At 57.3% G+C, this 22,491-nt stretch overlaps 10 protein-coding genes across 10 annotated transcripts; 6 read left to right on the top strand and 4 right to left on the bottom strand.

The window, feature by feature from the left end:
• Positions 1-183: 183 nt before the first annotated feature.
• On the bottom strand, positions 184-666 carry WHR41_08198 (uncharacterized protein; the record flags this gene model as incomplete). Its single annotated transcript, XM_069376802.1, has 1 exon — positions 184-666. One exon carries the CDS (start codon positions 664-666, stop codon positions 184-186), a length of 483 nt encoding a protein of 160 aa, XP_069226081.1.
• A 315-nt stretch (positions 667-981) lies between these two features.
• Positions 982-3,744, top strand: WHR41_08199 (uncharacterized protein). Its single transcript, XM_069376803.1, has 6 exons — positions 982-1,503; positions 1,563-1,908; positions 1,961-2,676; positions 2,735-2,832; positions 2,885-3,406; positions 3,459-3,744. The coding sequence occupies exons 1-5, from the start codon at positions 1,419-1,421 to the stop codon at positions 3,182-3,184; spliced, it is 1,545 nt and encodes a 514-aa protein (XP_069226082.1). The 5' UTR covers positions 982-1,418; the 3' UTR covers positions 3,185-3,406; positions 3,459-3,744.
• Positions 3,745-4,420: 676 nt separating this feature from the next.
• Positions 4,421-6,335, top strand: WHR41_08200 (uncharacterized protein; the record flags this gene model as incomplete). Its single annotated transcript, XM_069376804.1, has 5 exons — positions 4,421-4,610; positions 4,674-5,188; positions 5,260-6,000; positions 6,059-6,157; positions 6,213-6,335. The coding sequence occupies 5 exons, from the start codon at positions 4,421-4,423 to the stop codon at positions 6,333-6,335; spliced, it is 1,668 nt and encodes a 555-aa protein (XP_069226095.1).
• An 862-nt stretch (positions 6,336-7,197) lies between these two features.
• On the top strand, positions 7,198-9,570 carry WHR41_08201 (uncharacterized protein). The gene is made up of 2 exons (XM_069376805.1): positions 7,198-8,996; positions 9,061-9,570. The coding sequence occupies exons 1-2, from the start codon at positions 7,585-7,587 to the stop codon at positions 9,407-9,409; spliced, it is 1,761 nt and encodes a 586-aa protein (XP_069226096.1). The 5' UTR covers positions 7,198-7,584; the 3' UTR covers positions 9,410-9,570.
• Positions 9,571-9,898: 328 nt separating this feature from the next.
• WHR41_08202 (uncharacterized protein) lies at positions 9,899-11,571 on the top strand (the record flags this gene model as incomplete). The annotated part of the gene is made up of 2 exons (XM_069376806.1): positions 9,899-10,356; positions 10,411-11,571. The coding sequence occupies exons 1-2, from the start codon at positions 10,072-10,074 to the stop codon at positions 11,569-11,571; spliced, it is 1,446 nt and encodes a 481-aa protein (XP_069226097.1). The 5' UTR covers positions 9,899-10,071.
• Positions 11,572-11,937: 366 nt separating this feature from the next.
• On the bottom strand, positions 11,938-13,464 carry WHR41_08203 (uncharacterized protein; the record flags this gene model as incomplete). Its single annotated transcript, XM_069376807.1, has 1 exon — positions 11,938-13,464. One exon carries the CDS (start codon positions 13,462-13,464, stop codon positions 11,938-11,940), a length of 1,527 nt encoding a protein of 508 aa, XP_069226098.1.
• Positions 13,465-13,769: 305 nt separating this feature from the next.
• Positions 13,770-16,928, bottom strand: WHR41_08204 (uncharacterized protein). Its single transcript, XM_069376808.1, has 3 exons — positions 16,517-16,928; positions 14,491-16,461; positions 13,770-14,442 (listed from the first exon to the last, which is right to left on the bottom strand). Exons 1-3 carry the CDS (start codon positions 16,613-16,615, stop codon positions 14,128-14,130), a joined length of 2,385 nt encoding a protein of 794 aa, XP_069226091.1. The 5' UTR covers positions 16,616-16,928; the 3' UTR covers positions 13,770-14,127.
• A 183-nt stretch (positions 16,929-17,111) lies between these two features.
• On the top strand, positions 17,112-18,910 carry WHR41_08205 (uncharacterized protein; the record flags this gene model as incomplete). The annotated part of the gene is made up of 2 exons (XM_069376809.1): positions 17,112-18,066; positions 18,138-18,910. Exons 1-2 carry the CDS (start codon positions 17,958-17,960, stop codon positions 18,908-18,910), a joined length of 882 nt encoding a protein of 293 aa, XP_069226092.1. The 5' UTR covers positions 17,112-17,957.
• Positions 18,911-19,418: 508 nt separating this feature from the next.
• WHR41_08206 (uncharacterized protein) lies at positions 19,419-20,888 on the top strand. Its single transcript, XM_069376810.1, has 3 exons — positions 19,419-19,664; positions 19,733-20,307; positions 20,429-20,888. Exons 1-3 carry the CDS (start codon positions 19,540-19,542, stop codon positions 20,464-20,466), a joined length of 738 nt encoding a protein of 245 aa, XP_069226093.1. The 5' UTR covers positions 19,419-19,539; the 3' UTR covers positions 20,467-20,888.
• Positions 20,824-22,080, bottom strand: WHR41_08207 (uncharacterized protein; the record flags this gene model as incomplete). The annotated part of the gene is made up of 1 exon (XM_069376811.1): positions 20,824-22,080. The coding sequence occupies one exon, from the start codon at positions 22,078-22,080 to the stop codon at positions 20,824-20,826; it is 1,257 nt and encodes a 418-aa protein (XP_069226094.1).
• Between the last annotated feature and the right edge of the window lie 411 nt (positions 22,081-22,491).

Genomic DNA, 22,491 nt, shown 5'->3' on the forward strand with positions numbered 1-22,491 from the left:
GAGATGATCTCAGATTCGCTTCCGCGGTATATGAACTAGGAACCGTGTGGATGGGTACGGTCGGCGAGCGCGCGACACCGAGACCAAGATCAATCTCCCTTACGACCCACGACGTCGGAGTCTTGAATAAGTACCAGCAATGCCCTTGGCAAGGATGTATCGATACCATCAGTAGCTTTCAACCTATTCATTCGATGCGGCAGCAGCTTTCAATTTTGGTGCCAGCGCCTGTAAAGCCGCCGGATCCACAAACTCTGTCGACCGCAAGACCCTCTCGCCGGTATCGTCCATTTGGCACCAAAACAGTATTTCGTTGTGTATGACTTCTGGATCGTTCTTCGCCTGCATGTGGAATACCGCCCGTACCACCGCGCTCTTCTTCTCTGTGTCGACGTTGACATCTTGGACATCGATACTCCACGTTTGGAAAGCGGCCGACATGCTCTTTAATCGGGCCACGAAATCTCGAGGCGATTCATCGCGTTGTAGATGCGGTGTAGTGGACACAAAGTGCTTGTGCCCGAAGCGGAGGATCGCACTTGGGGAGAGGCGGGAGTATATGCGGTCGATATCGATGTCATTGCTGCCTTCAGTATTCGGTCTGGTGGCCGTGACCCACTCTGTTGCAGTGGAAGCTAGAGCATTGTACAAAGAAGGTCCTGACATGGCCGATGAGGGAGTCTGATTAACGAAGGTATCGAAAGGGACTAGACGGAAGTCTGTGATCTGGAAGGGGGTTGAGCATTTCTGCCGGAGCTCTGGGCCCGCCGCCGAGACGGCAGCGAGTGCAGCGTACCACACTGTCAATCGCGGCACCCAATGATAAGCATGGTTACGCGGTGCGGTCAGTGAAAGGCGCAGAGCCCAGGAACGTGGGATGAGCTCCCCACATCACCCCGGATCGATGAAATCAACTCTCCGCATTCCGAAGCGCAAGCCGGAGCCAAAGCCGCGTGACAGCCTGCACCGTTGACCGACTGGTCTTGACATTCCGACGCCTCCTTCCACGCCGTTGGGCGCACAACTTCGAACTTTTCCTCTGTATTATTCAACTCGCACTTATTCAATGCGCGGAGCTTTATGGGCCATGCGTATGGCCGCAGCTCGTTACGGGAAAGTCGACTCAGTCAGGACTTCCTGAAGTAACGAGCGTTTGACTTCATGACGAGAAAATGCGAAAAATGCTGAGAGCGCGGGCAGACTTGATTGGGACCTGTGAAAGATGCTCGGATTGTAGGACTGCGACGGAAACTTGCTGTCAAGACGACTCTCATCAATCCTAGACCAACCGGCTTCTCGAGCACGCCATTCTGGCCCCGCTCTATGAACGCACGCAATCGCCAGTCGACAGTAGTACCGGTACAGCAACCCTTCTTCTCCATGTATTCTTCGCACCACCGTTTTTTTTTGTCCGCAAAATGACGGCCGATACCAAGCATGTGGCGTTCGCGCGGGACGGTCAGCCTAAGAGGCGGCTGGTTCTCAATGCATTCGTTGAGATGTGTATGCTTGCATGCCACTATGTGAGATTCGTGCCCATCTCGGATGCTGACAGCCTGCAGGCTCCGGCCATCAGAGCCCGGGACTATGGAAGCACCCTGACGATCACTCTTCAGACTTCAATTCGGTCAAACACTGGATTAAGTTAGCACAGGAGTTGGAGAAAGGCAAATTTCATGGTATGTTCATCGCGGATGTGCTTGGTGGCTACGATGTCTACGATAAGACTCTGGATCATGCTGTGAAATCTGGTGCTCAATGGCCAGTCAACGAGCCGCTCTCGCTTATCCCTGCGATGGCAGCTGCGACGGAAAATCTAGGATTCGGGTGTACTGTGTCGACTAGCTATGAACAGCCTTACCATCTTGCTCGGAGACTGAGTACCGTAGATCATCTTACTGGTGGCCGGTAAGGAAATCGCCATATGTTCTCCATCTAGCCCATCACTGACAGAAGTCAGGGTCGGTTGGAACGTCGTCACCGGATACCTCAACAGCGCAGCCCGCAACCTAACTAATGGCCAAGAGCAAGCAGAACACGACGAGCGCTATGCCATCTGCGAAGAGTACATGCAAGTCGTGTACAAACTCTGGAACTCATCATGGCGCTCTGACGCCGTCAAGCTCGACGCCAAAGCAGGCATCTACAGCGACCCAACCCTCGTCCGTGAGATCAATCACGAAGGCAAGTATTTCAAGGTTCCTGGACCGCATGTCTGCCAGCCCTCGCCTCAACGCACGCCGGTCATCATGCAGGCTGGTACGAGCAAGGCGGGCAGAGCTTTCGCCGCCAGACACGCCGAGGCCATCTTCGTCTCCACTCATAGCCCGGCGGGCGTCAAAGACGCGGTGGCAGATGTACGAGCACAGATGGCGGCCAATGGTCGCGATCCCGGGAGTTTGAAAGTGCTTGCCAAATTCTGCCCGATCCTTGGTCGGACACAGGAGGAAGCGGAAGCGAAGTACCGCGATCTCATACATTACGGCGACTATGAGGGTGCGCTGGCGTTGTTCGGCGGCTGGACAGGCGTCGATATGGCGCCCTACAGAGAAGACGAGGAGTTGAAATACGTAAAAAGCAACGCCATCCAGGGATATATTCGGAATCTAATCAAGACGGCGCCAGATGTCAATGGAGGGAAGTGGACGAAGAAGACGCTAGCGCAGCATATTATGGGTGCGTTAGTGACATCTACTCTCTTCATCATTCCTTGCTGACGTCGGTCGAATTACAGTCGGCGGTCTCGGAGCAACAAGTGTTGGCACGCCTGAGAAGGTTGCCGACGAAATGGAACGATGGGTGAATGAAGGTGATGTTGACGGCTTCAACATCGTAGGTACCACATTCACATGCTTGTGCTCCAACACGGCTGACAACGTCTCAGGCTTACGCTCTGATACCCGGCACATTCACCGACGTGATTGAGCTTTTGATACCAGAGCTTCAGCGACGTGGCATTTTCTGGAATGATTATGCAGTTCCGGGAGGCACATACCGTGAGAATCTGACCGAGACACAGGGGCAGAACGAGCCACGAGATGATCATCCGGCTGCAGCCATGATCTGGAGAGCACCCGCCAATCGAGCGAACGGTCTGGCCAACGGCACTGACGAGATCATCAACGGCTGGCATGACAAAAGCACACATGAAGATCTGGACCCAGTATCGGCTCAGCTATGTTAAACGATCACTGCGGGTCCGCGTTACAAGCGGCTTTGGCCCAAACGTTGCGACCTTTGAGCCGACATCGGGCTCGCCGACGTCTTACGTGCCGCCGGGCGAGACTTCTGAGTCTGGAGAAGGATCGGCATCGTCCTCTAGTGGAGGAACTGATACAAGACTGATCATAGGGTTGTGTGTCGGGCTCGGCGTGCCTGCTTTGATTGCTATCGTTGGGACAATCTTGTGAGTGTACTGGCAGATGCTGAGCTCATGCAATCACTGACTAAATTTCCAGATTCTTTCGGAAGAGGGCGGCCGATCGACAGTCTGGGAATGCGACAAATAAGATTCGATACGAAGGTCCCGGTATGGTCGAGATTTTGTCGAAGTGATCGGCTCGCTCAATATTTTGACGACATTCTTTTGTATTTAATGGCCCGAGGTTCCGCGGGGAGCTATTCCTGACGGACGTGAGGTTAATGATGGAAAATCGGATGTTGTGCTTTTTGACGGTCTACGAAATCGTGAAACCAATCTAGTTGAAATGCTTCATCTAAAATCCGCCCAGTGCTGAGTGGTCAGCCTCAACTGCTATAATAGCGAGCAATGAGAAAGCCTTCGGACGCAACTCAAGCCGAGGACAGAAGGCTGCCAACAACCACCTTCGGCCAACACAGCGAGCACAGCCCAGAGTACCCTCCAATGATACCTTTTCCATCCCTCCCCAAACCCTAATCCAACTCCGCCATCCACCTCTATCTTCCTTCCATACCCCAGACTCCAACCCGCCTACCCCTCACGCCACGACCTAAGCGAAGAAGCCCGAGTAGCCAGATCCAGCCAAAGCTCTCCAGTCCTCCCCACGCCAACCATCCTGCACCGCATGAAACCGGATAGAAACGTTCTTGGCTTCAGGATATGTTCCACGAATCGCCCTCCACTCTTTGCAGAGAGAGCCAGCAGGACGGTGTAGATGTCGCTTTGGCCGGGCCGCCGGTCCTAGTTTGAGGAGCGAAGTCTGACAGCGGCCATTGAGAGCTTTGGGCCGGGTCTGGAACGAGGAGCGAGTGTCTTGTCATGGGATCGCGAAAAGGATTATGGGATGTGTGGCGTTCACTTGGAGATTAGCCGTACCGGCAAGAAGCCCGTCGTGTACTGTCTCCCCAAGTAAAGTAAGAACATGAAAAGCACATAGTCCCCTACCCGGTCGTTCGATCAAAGTTACCGCTCCTGCGAGCGCGGTTGACCGTTACAATCATGTCGACTCCCAAGCGCGACGCCGTCCACGCCGACGAGAAATCAGACCAAGACCTCAAGCACCTCGAGAATGTCGACCTCCACGACAAAGCGCTCAACGCCGGCGCGATGGAAGCGACCGCCGCAGAGCACAGCGTGGGCTTCGTCGAGGGCTTCAAGACGTACAAGCGCGCGGCGTTCTGGTCGTTCAGTAAGACCGCTCATCCATCCCACGCAGTGACCGAAAGGACGTCACGCTAACAATGCTTGATAGTCATCTCCATGACGGTCATAATGGAAGGCTACGACGTAACCCTCCTCGGCTCCTTCTACGGCTACCCGACCTTCCGGCGCAAGTACGGCGCCTACCTCGACGCCGACAGCGGCTTCCAGATCTCCTCCACCTGGCAGCAGCGCTTCAACTGCCTGGCGGCCGTGGCCAACATCGTCGGCGCGCTGATGAACGGCTGGGCGACGGCGCGCTGGGGCCACCGCAAGGTCCTCATCGGCAGCCTGTTCTGGCTGTCGGCGTTTATCTTCGTCGTGTTTTTCGCGCCGAACATCGAGGTGTTGCTCGTCGGGCAGACGCTGTGTAATGTGCCGTGGGGCGTGTTTGCGACGACGGGGCCGTCGTATGCGGCGGAGGTCACGCCGTTGGCTATCAGGGGGTATTTGACGGCGTATATCAATTTGTGTTGGGTTATTGGGCAGTTTTTGAGCGCGTTGATATTGAATGCGCTGGTGGATAATCCGACGCAGTGGGGGTATAGGATTCCGTTTGCGCTGCAGGTGAGGATTGAGCATCGAGTTTTTTTGTTGGTGTGGGCCAGTGACGAGATCCCGTACTGACTTCAATCCAGTGGATGTGGCCGGTCCCCCTGGCCCTGGCAGCCTACTTCGCGCCAGAATCACCCTGGTACCTAGTCCGGCAAAACCGGCTCGAAGCTGCGAAGGCGTCGCTGAAACGACTATCAAACCCCAAGCACAACATCAACTACGACAACGCGGTGGCGCTGATGGTGCACACGAACAAGCTCGAGGAAGAAGAGCGCGCGGGCGCGACGTACTGGGACGCTCTGCGCGGAACGAACCTGCGGCGCACGGAGATCGCGTGCATGGCGTTCATGTCGCATATCACCAATGGCGGCGCGCTGTGCTACAGTGGGAGTTTCTTCTTCCAGCAGGTTGGCATTGCGGACAATATTGCTTATGCGATTACGTTGGGCGGCAAGGGGCTGTGCTTCGTCGGGACGGTGTTGTCGTGGTTTTATATTCACCGGTTTGGGCGAAGGACGATCTGGCTGACTGGGTTCGCGACGCTGACGGCTATTCTCTGGACGATTGGGTTCTTGTCTCTGCCGAGCCAGAACATGCCGCTGTCTTGGGGCCAGTCGCTGCTCTGCGTCGTCTGGCTTGGTGTGTACTCCATGTCTGTTGGGCCGATCGTGTACACGCTCGTGGCGGAGATTGGGTCCACGAGGCTGCGGACGCAGACGGTCGTGCTCGGACGAAGTGTGTACTACTTTGGCAACATCATCTTCGGCGGTATCTTGCAACCGAAGTTCATGTCGCCTGGCGATTGGAATCTGAAGGGAAAGACGGTGAGTGCGATGAAATGGACAATATTACCCTCCTTCACGTCATCTGCTGACATCGCAGGCTTTCTTCTGGGCCGTACTCGCGACACTGACGCTGACTTGGGGCTATTTTCGCCTACCCGAGACCAAGGACAGGACGTTTGGAGAGATGGACATCCTGGTGAGAGCGTTCAAATTGCGGACTAACCAGTCTCGGAACTAACTCCGGTGCGCAGTTTCAAAAGGGCGTGTCGGCTCGCGACTCTGCAAAGGCCACCGTCACTGAGGAGGATGTCAACCTGACTCGGAGCGCTGCTGTCGACGCAGGGGAAGCCACGCGTGAGAAGAGTGGTAGCTGATGATGATGGTGGAGATAAGATCCGAGAAATGTGCGCGAAGTGTTTGCAGGCTTAGCAGCTTTCCAGGGATCGAGAGATGATCATGCACGTCTGTCGGGCATCTCCGCGCATCTCGTGCGAAGGGTCTCGTGTAGATCGATAGGTCCCAATTTTAGCGGGTTCGCGTTCCGGACGAAAGTTGATGCGAATGATGCGGGTTTTCCGGTCAAGATCGAGCATCGGTTTCGATGTTTCTTGTTCTCATCACTATTCGAAGGCGCCCGTCTCATCACAAGTGACCCGTACGAGCTTTGGCCAAGGAGTCATGGCCTCCGCCGTGACATGCTCATGGCATCAGTGAAGATGGCTTCCCTTGCGGTACGGTACGTACAGTAGGTACCTGTCGAACGCAGATCTTGTGTCGCAATCAGGGTAGGTGTATGTAGGAACGAGCACGATCCCTGTCTCTGTATGTACATGCGGTCGTCATACGTACAGTACAGTACACGGGCTGCCGACGTCGTGCCGGCGACCGAGTACGTGCGTGTCGTTGCGGTCTCTCTTCTTTCGCGCCCGCAAGACAAGGTCGAAACTCGGGCGCCACGCTGCACAGCAGATGGCCTGCCTGAGGTCGATGCCCGCACGCGCAGAGCTGAGCGCGATGGCAGATGTGGTAATCGCCCGAGCGACGGCCACGACTCGGCCGAGGCAGACACTGCAGAGTTCGGTGGCTGCGTCACGTCGCTGCACTCCACCACCCAAAAGTCCGGGCACAACGTGGAGTGCGGGGATGCGACGGGACTGAGGCGTCTGAGGCATCTGAGGCATCCACTCTGCCACTCCATCCACTCCCTGCCACGCCTGCCATCCTCGGTAAGCCGCGACATCAGCTCGACCAGCCCTCCGCCCCAGCCTGCGCCGAGTGGGCACGTCTGATGTGCCCGCCGATTCTTCCGAAACGCTTCCTCAACTCCGCATACACGACCATCTCCACAACATCTTGATCGTCCTTTTTCCACGGAACTTTCCAAACTCTCTTTCGAACCTCCTTTGATCCTTCGCCGCAACGCCAACGCGCCCCAAAAGCCTTTATAGCTCTCGTGCTCCTATTTGAATAGCCCCTCCACTATTCGTGCCCTAGCCCATTGGCATTGATGCAATAGCCTCGGTCTGGCCCATATTCTTGCATACATGCCGCCCGTGTCTTCGTGATCACGTCTCCCGCCCTCCTCCATTCCGCCTTTCGACTTGACATACATTTTTGCCAAACATGCCGTTCGAAACACCTTCATGGGTGCCCGCCCTGCCGGACATCCCCACCCACATCTCCCTCGAGCAGTTCATGTTCGATGAAAACTACGGTCGTTACCCGCTAGGCTACTCCAACGCTCCCTTCCAGTGCGGCATCTCCGGCAGACAGTACAGCTTTCTCGAAGTAAAAGAGCGCGTCGATCACCTCGCGCGAGCACTAGGCAAAGAACTCGGCTTCAAGCCCAACGAAGGATCAGAATGGGACAAGACGGTCGCAGCCTTCAGCGTCAACACCATCGACTACCTTCCCTTGTGCTGGGCGGTCCACAAACTCGGCGGCATCCTCACCGCCGCCAACGCAGCATACAGCGCGGGCGACCTTGAATTCCAGCTGAAACACTCCGGCGCGAAAGCAATCTTCACCAGCGCCCTTCAACTCGAAACGACCAAAGAAGCCTGCGCCAAAGCCGGCATCCCACCCTCGCGAATCTTCATCCTCCCCATCCCCGACGAAATCGCCGGCGGCATCTCCACAGCAGGCCACAAGACGATCGACGACTTCATCGCCGAAGGCACCAAGCTCCCCAAACTCCCCGCCCTCAATTGGAAAGAAGACGATGGCGCCAAAAAGGTCGCCTTCCTCTGCTACAGCAGTGGCACCTCCGGCCTGCCCAAGGGCGTCATGATCTCGCACAAGAACGTCATCGCCAACACCCTCCAGGTGCGCACGAAGGAGCAGCCCTCCCGCGACGCCCGCAAGGCCAAGCACAACATCGCCGAGTGGACGGAGAACTGCCTCGGCCTGCTGCCCCTCTCGCACATCTACGGGCTCATCGTCATCGCCCACGTCGGGCCCTACCGCGGCGACGGCGTCGTCGTCCTGCCCAAATACGACTTCAAGCTCCTCCTACAGACCATCCAGGACTACAAGATCGCCACCCTCTACCTCGTCCCGCCTATGATCATCCACCTCACCAACGCCAAGGACATCGTCAAGAAGTACGACCTCTCCTCCGTCCACGGCTGCTTCACGGGCGCCGCGCCGCTGGGCAAGGAGACCGCGGAAGACTTGCAGGGCATGTTTCCCGCCTGGGACATCCGGCAGGGCTACGGGCTGACGGAGACGGCGACCGTCGTCTGCGCGACCGTCTCCGGCGACATCTGGTTCGGCAGCTCTGGCAGCTTGCTGCCGGGCGTCAAGGCGAGGTTGGTGACGGTCGAGGGCAACGAGATCACGGGCTACGACCAGCCGGGCGAGCTGTGGGTGAACTCGCCTAGCGTCACGCTGGGGTATTTGAAGAACGAGCAGGCGACGAAGGAGACGTTCGTCGAGGAGCAGGATGGCCGGTACATGCGGACGGGCGACGAGGCGGTTGTGCGGCGGAGCCCGAACGGCAACGAGCACATTTTCATCGTGGATCGCATCAAAGAGTTTGTTCTCCCTCAGGATCTCCCCGTATCATCCGCAACATCTTGCTGATTGACCCCGAACCAGACTCATCAAGGTAAAGGGCCTCCAAGTCGCCCCCGCCGAGCTCGAGGCGCACCTTCTCACGCACCCTGCCGTCTCTGACGTCGTAGTCATCGGTGTCCCGTCCGACCGCGAAGGCGAGGTCCCCAAAGCTTTCGTGGTGAAGGCCCCCGGGTCCATCGAGGAGAGCGACGCGCTGCTGAAGAGGCAGATCAAACAGCATGTCGAGAAGCATAAGAGTAATCACAAGTGGTTGAGGGGCGGGGTGGAGTTCATTGATATCGTGCCGAAGAGCCCGAGTGGGAAGATTTTGCGGAGGATGATGAGGGATCGGGAGAGGGAGAGGATGAAGAAGAGTGGGGCGAAGCTGTGAGGATGGGGATTATCATGTGCATGGGTGGTATCTTTTGAGCGCTTTTCTCTCTCCGGTTTGGGTCTTGAGGAAATTTTGGGATGACTTGTCGATATTGCTACACATCATACAGTAATGTCTCGTCGCATTTGCGAATGCAACATGATTAGCAGGTCTCGAAATCGCTACCACCTCAAGCCTGTTTCGTTGACATGTGGCTGTGTTTGCCGGCGTTCGGCGTTCAGAGGTATAGCATGACAGGAAATAGAGAAACACTCGACACGGCGTTCGTCTAGTACAATTCAATATGTTCCATACTGGTCTCTCTTCATGCAAGAAACAATCATACAGCGCCCAACTTGGAAGGCAGCAAGCAAGGCGGCAGCTGAAGCTGAAGCTCGACTCCACTTCATCAGACGCCCAATGATTTCATCGGGACTCGGCTCTTTGCCGAAGATAAGACCAGCAGAGCATCACAACTCCGGGCTCGCTGAACTCCGTCTTGCAACATCGGTGTGTCGATTAAGATTTATCTACTTAGGTCTCTCCTTACGGAATCGGCATTCTGTTCTGAAAAAGCATCCGACGACAAATACATATGACCATCCTCTTTGGCCACTCGAGAGAACACAACACCTTCGAGCATCCCGGACTCTCAACCAGAACCAGTACTTCCAGCAAACATGGCGCGAACGATTCCCGACCTCCCCAAGCTGGGCCAACCCACCTCATTGCCAACGGAGAAATCAAGCAACTCCTTTTGGCACTCGGAGCCTTCGCCACTGCTGCTTGGCCATCGATCAACTAGAGAGCTTCCCGCCACTGCAGATGTGGTTATCATCGGAAGTGGTATCACAGGCGCCAGCATCGCTCACCACCTCTTGAACAACAACGATGGCTCTGCGGATCGGCCTCTCGATGTTGTTATGCTGGAGGCTAGAGAGGCGTGCTGGGGTGCAACTGGAAGGGTAAGCCGACTGTATCTATAACTAAACCACACAATCACTAACTCCCTCCTTCAGAACGGCGGCCACTGCCAGCCTATTTTCTTCGAATACCCGCACGACCCTGAGATCGGCCACTTCGAGCTGTCGAACTACAACACCCTCAAATCCCTCATCGAAACCTCCTCCATCGACTGCGAATGGAACGCCCAGCCCGGCGTCCGCGGCATCTACAGCGCCTCCAAGCTCGCTCAAGCCCGCGACAACATCGCCATCGTCCAACGCACCAAACCAGAGCTCGGCAACCTCATGACGCTCGTCACCGACAAACCCACGCTCACCAAATACCACCACCCGCACGCCCTAGGCGCCGTCATAACCTCCCTCGCCGCCCGCCTCTGGCCCTACAAACTCGTCGCCCACATCCTCTCCACCCTCCTCACCGCCCCCTCCAAACCCCTAAACCTCCAAACCCTCACCCCCGCCCTCTCCATCTCCTCCGACCCCTCCTCCCCCCACACCCACACCGTCCACACCCCCCGCGGCCCCATCGCCACCAAGACCATCGCCCTCGCCACAAACGCCTACACCTCCCACCTCCTCCCCGCCTTCGCCGACCTCATCGTCCCCGTCCGCGGCCAGATGTCCGCCCTCGCGCCCCCGCCCTCCCTCTCCGGCCCCTCCGCGCGCCTGCACACGAGCATGGGCTTCGAGGGCGACGGGCTCGACGACTACCTCATCCAGCGGCCCGAGGCGCGGGGCGGGCACCTGATGTTCGGCGGCGGCCGGAATCTGGGCGAGAGCATGGGCGTCACGGACGACGGGGTCGTCGAGGCCAAGACGGCGCGGTATTTGAGGCGGACGCTGCTGGACGCGTGTGGGTTGCCGGAGGGGAGGGATGCGGGCGCGGAGTTGGCGGCTGTCGCGGAGTGGACGGGGATTATGGGCTTTTCGCGCGATGAGGTGCCTTGGGTTGGGCCGGTGCCTGGGGATGGGGGAAGGGGGGTTTTTGTTGCGGCGGGTTTTACGGGGCATGGCATGCCGAATACGTGGTTGAGTGGGAAGGCTGTGGCGAGTATGGTGCGGGCGGGGCTGAGGGGGGAGGATGGGGTTGAAGTTGCGAGGAGGGAGACGGGGTTGCCGGGGGCTTATCTTGTTACGGAGCAGAGGGTTGAGAGGGCGCTGAAGGGGGAGAGTGTGGAGATTAGGGATGAGAAGGAGAAGGGGAGAGGGGAGTAGGTTGTTTGGTTGCTCATTAGACGGGTTGATATTCGAAAGAGAACAAGATGAGCTATCTGAAGAAGTTGTGACTGCCGATCCGTGTCTGGCATCCCAGGTGATTTGAGGAGCACGACTCTCTCTCTCGATCCATTTGCAACTCGATTCAAAAATCTCGATCTATCAACGGAATTATCTCACCCTGTTGAATCTTCAGACGAGACCACGCCTCATTCTGATATCGTAATAAACCCCTGTTTATCAGATAAATCTATATCGGGCCCTGGAATCGAAAGCCGGATCAAACGTATCAACTGCTTGCTTAGAAAGAAAATTGAGTCTTCATGAAATGGTATATCCATCAACATCCCAACATCATACCCATCTCTACTCGGCCCCAAACACCAATCCAACACCATCATCGCCCGCGGTGACAACCGCCTTTCCACCACCCCCCTGCACAAAGCCCAGAATGCCACCTCCCTCTCCACCACCCCTATGCCCCCTCATCTCCCCAAGCAACCCCCGATTCGCCGCCGCAGTACCACCCCTCACATCCCACCTCCTCACAACACCATCATTGCCCGCACTCGTCAGCAGCCAATTTCTCTCCCCGCCCGCCGCGGCTCCAGCCTTGACAAACTCCACTTTAATCACAGCCTCCTCCTCATGCGCCTCCTTAATGTGCCTCCGCACCGCGAAGTTGTGCGCCGCGTCGTACAGCGCTATGCTGCCGTCCACTGACCCCGCCGCGAGCAAGGTCAGAGGCGGCTGGCTGAAATCCAGCGTCTCGACGCCGTCGCTCTGCGCTTGCAGGCTCGCCAAGATCTGGCCCGACTGCCCCGCGGCCGCCGACGAGGCATTGCCTTTGCCGCCCGCCTGCTTCTGCCCGCCGGTCTTCGAGCGCGCGCCCGCGCCTTTCGAGCCAGAGGTTGCGCTCACGGCGCTCGCGGGGAGCGACAGGCGCGGGAGGCCGACGATGCGGACGTGCCCTTCTGCGCCGCCGACGGCGACGATCGCGCCGCCGGGAGAGATCGCGGCGCTGTACAGGCCGCCGTCGACGAAGAAGCGCTCGTCTTGCGAGGTCAGGGCGACGACGGCCTGGCCGCCGGAGGGGTCGGTGAGGCCTGCGGCGGCCGCGTCGCCGAAGGCGTCCCAGACGTACAGGCTGCTGTCTTCCGCGACGGTCGCGAGGAGTTTGCCGTCGGGCGTCCAGGCGCCGGCTGTGCAGGCGCCTTGGTGGAGGAAGAAGGTCTGGAAGATGGTGAGGGGGTTGGAGGCGTCGGAGGCGTTAATGGTGTAGATCCAGACGGAGCCGTCGGCGGCGCCAAGGGCGATGGTGTTGGGGTAGTCGGGGTGGGGGCAGGGGAGGAGCCAGTTGATTTCGTCGACTTCTTTGGCGGAGGCGACGAGTTTGGCGGCGCCGGGGGCGGTGGGAGTGTGGTAGGCGCTGAGCTTGCCGGCGAGAGTGCCGGTCACGACGTACTCACCGGCCGGGAGGGTGAAGCAGACGGCGTTGACGCTCTCGTCCTGGCCTTCGAATTGTGAGATGACCTGCTGGCCTTTGCGTTCTTTCGGCTGCGGGTTGGTCTCGTAGCTCTGGGGAAGCAGCGGTCCCTCAGGAGGTGTCGCGTCCCACATGTATGCCGTGTCGTCGCCTCCTCCTGTCACGACCAGCTCGGGTCTCGTGGGGTGCTGCGCGATGCAGAAGATGCTGTCCTTGTGGCCGTCGAAGTGGGCGACGCTGTCGTTCTGGATCATGATCTCTTCGAGCACACCATTGTCGTCGCCCATGCCATCTTCATCTCCTGAATCCATCGCCGCGTCCTCGTTCTGCTCGACCACCTCTTCCGCCTCGTTCTCGTCGAACATGTCGTCCTCCGCCTCGTGCATTCTGTCGTCGCGGTCCGCCATGGTCGTGTGTGCAGTATTAAATTCGTGTGTATACGCTGGTGCTTCTTCTTTTCGTTCGTAAAGGTCGTGAATGAAGAGTGTGTAAGTATGCCAGGAGCGAAAAGGAAAAGTCTAGCACTGGCTTAGAAATCCATAAAATGTTTCCAAAAGTGACGAAGAAGTCGGATGGTGGGGCAACGTGAAAACGCGGGGCAAGACGATGCGACATCAAGCTCGAGGCTCAGCAGTCGCCGCCAGGAATCACCGGATCGGATTGTAGGTATATCTCTGTCTGATGTCCTCAAAAGACGTATCAAAACCACACATTTCATCCTTGAAACTGCGCTCGAACAGCAACAAATACGTTTGTGTCTTCATGGCCGACGCCCTTCTAGAACCCGTTGTGAAATGTGAGATCAAGAGAATGCGAAACAGCCCAAAAAACAAAATGTCCACACAAGCCAAAGACGAAATGTACAAGTTTTTCGATATGGTCCGATGAGTAGATGGATAGTGTACAGGGACTGCCGCTCCCGCTCCCTCCTCTTTCTTTTCCTCGAGCAGTCCCAAAAAAAAAAGACATCCAACCAATCCAAGAGTGGCAAGTCAAAAAAACGACCTCTTTCTCTCTGTCTCTACCATGCATGTCAACACAAACCCAAAAACCCCTCTATCAGAATTTTTCTACAAAACCTCCCCAATGATCCTCGCCGCCTCCTTGTACGTGCCCAGCAGCTTCTCGCACTTCTCGCGCTCGCTCTTGATCGCGTCGTCCTCGTACAGCAGCTCCTCGAACAGCTCCTCCTTGTACAGCTCGCTGACCAGCCGGTTCTGCACCACGTCCTTGCTGTGGTTGACCAGCAGGTGCATGACGGCTTTCGGGACTTGGTCGGCGGTCGTCTCGCGCACGATGGCGAAGTACGAGGAGATGAGGCGGCGGATGAGCTCGGTTTCGAGGGCTTCGCGCTCGGTCAGGGCGGGGTTGGATTCGTCGTGGGGCTGGGAGGGGTTAGCTGGGGTTGGTTCTTGGGAGTTCGAGAGGCCTACGAAGCCGGTGTTTTCCTCGGCGTGCTCTTCCTCCGCGACGGGCTCGGGCAGGCTTGTCGTGCGGGTGTCGCCTCGTCGGAAGCTGGCGCTGATGCTGGGCTCGAGGTTCTGGCTGACGTGCCTGCTGGCGTGGGTGATGGCGGTCTGTTGAGGCAGAGGGCCGGACGAAGGGCCGTTCTCCTTGCCGAAGAAGTAGTTGAGGAAGCTGTCCTTTCCTGCGCCTACACCGCCGCCCGTGCCGTTGGACATGCTGGCGTTGTGTCCTAATCTGTGGCCGTCGCGGCCGATCGCGGGCGACATGCTCCTGCTCTCCTTGTTCTTGGTTGCGGGACGTACTGGCAATGCGCCGGGGGCTTGCTGGTGCTCTGTGTCTTCTTCGCCCTCCTCTGCGCCGTTGACGCCGTTCAGTTCCTTCTTCCTGCGCGCTTCACGCTTAGCCTTCTCTGCCTCCATCGCTGCCTTCTTCTCCCGCTCTTGCTTGTCCTGCATTACACTGCTCATGGCTGCCGCTGCGCCGAGGAAGTTGGGGTGATTTGTGTTGATGTATGCGCGCTGAATGGAAATGAGCGACTCAACGTATGACGAGCAGGGTCCAAGGCGTTCGCGCAGGAGATCGGAAACAACCTCAATGAGCTTGCCTTGCAGACGAGGGTAGCGAGCCAGCTCATTGAAGCCGCAGTTGTGGCAGATCTTGATCAACTCCTCGTAAACGAGCTCGACGCAGCGCTGACTGGGAATCTCGAGCAGCTTGATCTGGGGCTTGACTAGGAGATCGAAAGCAAGTTCGGGTACGAAGAGCGATGGTCGGGGTCCAGTGGAGTTGCGAATGGCCGTCCTGATGTCCTGGGCTGAGAGGTTCTGAGTGGGGTTGATGGTCTCGAGGCTGTTGCCGAAGACAGAGTTGAAGATGTAGTAAATGCGAGCGCCACCGCAAAGTTCCTTGGTGCTGATTTCAGAGCTGGTACCATCGATGGAAGAGATGAACATGGTCGCAAAGCGGGTCATGAGCTGCAGGATGAGGGAGCCGCGGTGTTCCTTGCCAGTGAATTTGACGTCTCCATAAGAAGCCAGCTCCTGCTGCGTCTGGCCCATTAGAGTGTTGAGTCGTGCCTTGATGTCCGGAAGTCTCTCACGAATGTGGCCCATAAGAGTGGTGTTGAGGGTCTTAGCAAGGTATTGTGTTCCGCAACGAGTGGACATGTTGCGGTACGCCGGGTGCATACGGAAGAATTCGCGCTCTGCCTGGAGGGCCTCTGACAGGTTCTTGTTGCCTTGGATATCCTGCTGCGAGCGGTTGACAGTGCCAATGAATCCGAGCTTAAGAGGGTAGACGCGGCCGGAGAGGATATCAAGCGCGTTGGTGCCGTGGTCCATGAGGTCGAGCTTGGTCAAGACACCGATGGTTCGCTTGCCTGTAGGGTCGACATGACGGGCGAGCTTGAGGGCCTCGGAGTTGACAATGTCGACGTTTGCAGGCGACACAGCCAGGATGATGCTGTTGGGCTTGGCGATGTACTCGGAAATGAGGTTGCGCGTCTGCTTCTCGATATCGGTAGGCTGGTCGCCAATGGGGACCTTGGTCAAACCAGGCAGATCGACCAGGGTCAAGCTCAGAACGTGCGAAGAGTAGACCTTGAGGTGGATGGGTTGTCTGTTGATGCCCTTGTTTGCGCCAGCAATCCTGTTCGTCTCGTTCTCGATCTCCCTCTTGATTTCCTGGAAGTCATAAAAGCGGCGACCGGGGATGTGGTTGAACTCGCCCCACTCGTCTTGACCGGCGACGGACTCTGGAGTGTGAGGCACGTGTACGGCATCATCTTCGGGCCTGTCGCTGCGCGAGGAGGGAACGTTGATAAGCTGGAGGACGAGGGGTCGTCGTGTCACGATTCCGCTACCACGAGGAAGGAAGTCGCGGCCGACGATGTTTTCAAGGACGGAGGATTTGCCGGAGGACTGCGAGCCGACTGTGACCTTTGCGCGAGTGTCAGCGAGGTGAATTTGGGAGTAGATGCGAGGGTGCACAAACAATCTGCGGCAGATCGAGCGAGTCGTTGCCGATGGTGTTGAAGACCAGGTCCTGCAGCTTGTTGACCACACCGAGCAGGTCCTCTCCGAGCGCGGCCATGGCTGGCGATGTGTGCTGCGTGTGGTGGGAGAACGAGGGGATGTGGGTGCAGTCGGCGGAGGAGGCGCGGTTGTTTGGGTGTTGCGGTGCCTGGGCTTGCGCTTCCTTGCCGGGCTCGCAGCGCCGATCCGGGTTGTTTTGGGCGCAGCGGAGGTCTGAGACACAGCCGATGGAGAAGCGAAGGGGGAGAAGCGGAGGGTGTTACTTCGAAGATGCGATGTAGGCGAGAGCGAAGGAGGGTGGAGGATGGGCAAAGAGCAGCGGCGGAGGTGCTACGGGCGCAGCGCTGAGACAGAGTTGAGGGTGATGCCGGGCGTGGATGGCACTGGACGGGCACATGCGGTGGTGTTTGGCCTTGCAAGACCGCGGAGGAGGGCGGGCGGCCTGAGGCTGCACGCGAACAGGTACAGGAAATAGCTGGCCGCAGCCGCAACGTCACCGCCCGCTCCCGCACTCGGTTCGCGCTTCCGCTTCGCCGCGTCGCGTGCCTGTCGCTCTCGGTGTCACTCTCGCCTGAGGCAGACCGTGACACCTTAGGAGATGCCTTATTATTATATTCTAGGTACTGCTATCTCATCAGTTCCCCTTCCTGCGCAATATAGATGCACGCTCGCACTCTTCACTCCCATAACAATACCGTCTCGCCAAAATCAGCAAAGAGCTGCTTCATGTTGCCATCCACCCTCCATACAAGGCACGCGACCTTCGTTCCGTTGTTCCGCACGCTGGGGTGCATAAGGAAGCACTTAGCTGCATTGACAAGTACAGACACTGGTAACCTCATATGCACCTCCATCTCGCTCAAGATCAAAGCATTGGAAACGTTGCACATGGTCGAGAACCTGCCAGCGCCACTGCGCCGCATCTTTGGCCGACCGGTACTTGACTGTTCTTGTTTACAAGCCAGTCCCCACCCCCTCTCTTATCGCCCACCTTTCAACGCTCGCCCGAACCATCGCCCGCCTTATCGCGGCCTTGGCTGCTGATATCCCCAGATCGGCCACGGATCCGTCTCTCATCTAAAGGTATCTTGTGAGACGATCAAGAGATAAGCAGCTCACCGTCCGACTCATTCCTCCCGCTCTCAGCCTGGGTTTGTTACCTTAAAGGTCCCTTTCCTTTGTTTCCTCCTCGCGCTCTCCATCCCGTCAACCCCGTTGACCTTCACTGCAATCTGCAATCCGCGAACAAGTCACCGCTACAATCCACCGATTTGACTGCCACGACATATACAGCGCTGCGCAGACGGTCTACAGCAAACTCTCTCTGCTCATATAGACCTGTCCAAACGCTCCACAACAGATCATCCACAGTCGACCGCACCTGCCCTATCGTCCTCACTATGGCTCCCTCAGCAATCTCCCTCGACGAAGTCGCGCACATCAACCACGTAGCCCTCACGGAGAAAGACATCAACATCGAGCACAACGTCGATGACCACGTCGCATTCGGTACCTAGAAGTCCTCCCACCTCCCTGTACCTCTGCGCCCTCCACGCCCCACACTGACCCCTCCACCTCAGGCGGCGACGACCAATGGTTCTACAACCCCAAGACCAAACGCTTCGACCTCTCCCGCGGCAGCACTCGCAAAATCACCCTTGACGCCGACGACGGCATCCGCAACCACCGCGGCGTCATGATCGACCCAGACAAGACCCTGCTCGTCGTTATCGACATGCAGAACTACTTCGTCCACCCCTCCTTCCACGACCACAGCGAAGGCGTCAAAACCGTCCAGCCCCTCATCAGCGTCATCCAAAAGTGCAGAAGAGAAGGCATCCAAGTCTGCTGGCTGAACTGGGGCATCGACGACGCCGACCTGCGCGCCATGCCGCCCGCCGTCACGCGCGGCTTCAACAAGGCCCTCGCGCACGAGAAGGGCCATGGCTGGCACGTCGGGCTCGGCGCGCGGCTCGCGTCCGGCGAGCGCTGCCTGTTCCGCGACACCTGGAACGCGGACATCTACGACCCTCTCAAGGAGCACGTCGCCCCCTCCGACGTCCACTTCCACAAGGCCCGCATGAGCGGCCTCTGGAGCCCGGAGCTGCCCATGCACCGCTGGCTGCGCGCGAGCGGGAAGAAGACCCTGCTGTTCGCCGGCGTGAATACGGATCAGTGTTTGCTGGGCACCCTGACGGACGCGTATAGCTGGGGCTGGGATTGTATTCTCATCAGCGATTGCGCGGCGACTATGACGGGATTGGGAGCTAAGGAGGTGTGCGATTATAACATTGCGACGAACATGGGGTTTGTTACGGAGAGTGAGGTTTTCTGTCGGGCGGAGAGCTTTTGAGGGGATGATGGGATGAGTGGGCTGGGGATGGAAGTGCGGTCTTGAGGATTCTTGAGTCCTCGCCGATGTTTTGTATTGGTCATGATTTGATTTTAGCGAGGCGTCATGGGTCGATTTGTTACGAATTCCTTGGTCGGAAATTTTGCGGACGACGATACCCTTTCATACATAACATATGGACAAGCCACTATTTCCATCTTATTAGTTGACAGGTATAATTCGGGCAAGTGGACTTTGATTAAGCTGAGAGAGAATACTTCCACCGCAGTGATCAATGGTTGGTGGTAACGTGGCGCCCAATCATGTGTTAGCACCTTTGCACGTACACCAGAATTACCATCTGAAAGGAAGCCGCAGATATCCAGTTAGATATTCAAAGACAACGGGATCTTTAGTGGATCACATGTCTAAACCGGATGTCCTGCTTCTCATGATGCTCTCCCCACGTCAACGTGCAGATCGCTACCATTGGACTTGGGGAATCTGGGCAAGTGGGGCATGAGGCACGCGAGCAGCATCGGAAGTGTAAGGTATTCGTGAGCTTCTGTCTTCTTCACCTTACCATTCTCTGGAGAGGTCACTCGGCGACATTGAATGCTTCTCGATTGACCTCAAACACCACAGACACGATGCTTCTGCCCACAGTCGCCGTCCTGGCGCTCACCGCCCTCGCCACACCCACTCCAATCGACCAGCCAGACAACCAACAGCCTGTTCTCGACTCCAAACCAAAGCATCTCGATCTGGTTGCAGAGTAAAGCCCGCCATCTCTCTCAGTTATCAACCCCAAGGCACCAGAACCTAATCCCTCTTCCACAACAGACTCCGCAAAGCCAGCATAATCCCCACCGTCCTCGACCCCTTCACGCCCCTCCTCACCCTCACAGCCGACTGGAAGAAAGCCTCAGCGGAGATCGGCAACGACATCAAACCCAAGAAGGCCAAAAAGCAGCCGCGCATCCACTTCCTCGACACCGTCCCCTCCCCTTCCTCTCCCGAGGACGAACCCATCCACCCCCTCTCCGGCATCCAACTCACAGTCGCCCTCACGGACCCCGACGCGCCCTCCCGCGACGACCCAAAATGGAGCCAAGTCTGCCACTGGCTCGCGACGGACGTCCCGCTCACCTCCCTCGCGTCTCCCTCCGCTTTCCTGCCTTTCAGTCTCGATGCCGAGGCGCGCAATTTCACCACGCTCATGCCCTACAAGGCTCCCGGCCCGCCGCCCAAGACCGGCGCGCACAGGTACGTTTTCGTGGCTCTGGCGCCGGTCAACGGGACGACGGAGAGGTTGGATCTGAGGGCTCCGGCCGGGAGGATGAGGTGGGGGTTTGAGAATGGCGCCGCGGGCGTGGGCGTTAGGGAGTGGGCGAGGGCGAATGGGTTGGGGGTTGTTGGTGAGTTTTCCCCTGGAGGATTGTCCGTTTGTTTTGCTTTTTTTTTTTTCAGCCTGCTTTTCCAGGCTTGGTGGTGTGAGAGGTTTGGAATCGAGGCTGTGGCTGACGTTTCTTTGTGCAGGAGCAAACTTTGTGTATGCGCAGCACAAGAAGCAATAGATTGATGTTTGGTGGGACGCGAGGCTTGGTCCAGATCGAGGTTTGCGAGAAGACTGCATTGTCGGTTGGCCAGAGTGTAGGATATATTTGGCGGGAGGCCGCGGGTTTGCGAGAAGCGCGAAAGATTGAGCGTCTCGCGGCAGCCGTAAGACTTCGAAAAGCTCTCGCATTACTCGTCGTGTGCTTCTGTTTTTCTTGTGACAGCGTGCGCCCATCGCTCTCGGACCCAAGGTTCTTCGATGTTGTGTTCATCTCACAGATAGGGTTCGCAGGCTTTTGATCAATCCGATGGCGACGTTGTCTTACACATCTGGAAATGTTTTTGTTCGTTCGTCCCAACTAGGGATTGGACTAGTATTAGTTCCACCAGAAACTCACGCTGTAACTCACGCTCAGCGCCTCGACATAATGCCACCAACCAGCGGGTATATAGAGGCACTCCCCCGGGCCCACAATCACTTCCCTATAGCCCTCTTGCGCCACAAACAGCGGGAACCTCTCCTCTTCCTCCACAGCCAAATTCCCCTTCCCATCACGATCAAACCGCAATTCCACTCTCGAAGTATTCGACTCATCAACTCCATTCTCATCAACGCCCCTCGGATACAAACTCTCCGTCGCGCCTGGCGGATACAGCCGCACATACTTGTGCCCCATGACCTGGCAGAAGATATTGTGGTAGGGATCCGTGTGCAGTGGCGTGCGCGTGCCGGCGGGGCCAAGCCAGATGTTCTTCTGCGGCTCGTCGACGGGTGGCGCTCTTGAGACGTTGCGTGGGAGGGTTTCGGGAGGCGATGCGTAGCAGTAATCTGGTGTGCGGATGTCGAGCGACAGAGAGGGGATTTGCCGGAACAGGTTGTGCTGGCCTAGGTAGCCGATTTCAGAGGGGGCGCTGGGGAGCAGGTGGTCGTGTAGGAATTGATGGAAGGGCATGATGGCTTGTCGCCAGTCGGCGTGCGTGTAGGTCGCGCCGATTTCGACGGGCACATGGCGGCGACCAGCGAGGGTTTTGCGGAGAAGGTAGCAGGGGTTGGGCCAGGTTTGTAGGGCGGGCCAGTCTGAGATGGAGTCCGTGAGGAGGAGGGGAGTGGTTTGGGTGTCGAGGTGGATTTGGAAGGCTTCAAGGCTTGGATGGCGCATTGACGGGACTGCGTTGTTTGACTGCAACGGAGGTGGATGAGCCGTTTGGAGTGAGGAAGGGAGCTCGCCGCCCAGATCAGTCTCTCCGAGGAACGGCTCCAGGTTGGCGAGTATTGCCTCATAAAGCTCCCCACGAACTGTCGCGCCTGAGACTATGAGACCGAGGTCCAGGACTCTCACCAAATTTGACATCCAATCGCCTGCCGTAGACTGTCTGTCTCCTGCATCACGGAGGAGATCGGCTGCCTGGTAAATGCTCGCTTCTTCGTACAGGCGCAACCAGCATCCTCGAACTTCACGATAAGGCTGGTTTTGGATGTGGTCTTTGGCAAGCTGGGAGGCTTCTCGTGGTCGAGTCTTCAATATTGATAGTGCGGCTTTGCCGCATTGGTGAATAGGATCGCTGTCGGAAAGGCTGTCGACCTCAGCTAGTATCTCGTCTGCGAGAATGTTGAGGGTGCCTTGATCCGACATGTCTTGATGTACATCTTGCATCTTGCGGTGTACTTCTTACATCCTATCGGCAATCAATATCCTCGATAAGCCGGTATAAGCTGCCGTGTCGGGCGTTGACAGGTCGTCACCCAAAGCCGGCTGTGGAACTTCTCAAGTTGAAGTGGCGAAGCCTGGGAAATCCACGTGTGATTTCAATTTGCCGCCGCTCGCAAATTCTCCTCTTGCCATTATCTACGTCTCATAGAGATCTCGCTATTCATGCACACGTATGGGGTTACAGTGTGTTCATCTGCTGATGAGCGGAGAACTGAGGGATGGTGGGAGGAAAGAGCAAAGTCGGAGATTGTTAAGTGTCACAGGGCGTGCGGAGTGCACGGGAAAAGCCTGGACATTCAGTCAAGATCTTTCGCCTACAACACCGGCCGGCCA

Source organism: Cladosporium halotolerans (genome assembly GCF_011745625.1).
Source record: "Cladosporium halotolerans strain TM138-S3 chromosome Unknown Sca41, whole genome shotgun sequence".
Taxonomy (NCBI): Eukaryota; Fungi; Ascomycota; class Dothideomycetes; order Cladosporiales; family Cladosporiaceae; genus Cladosporium; species Cladosporium halotolerans.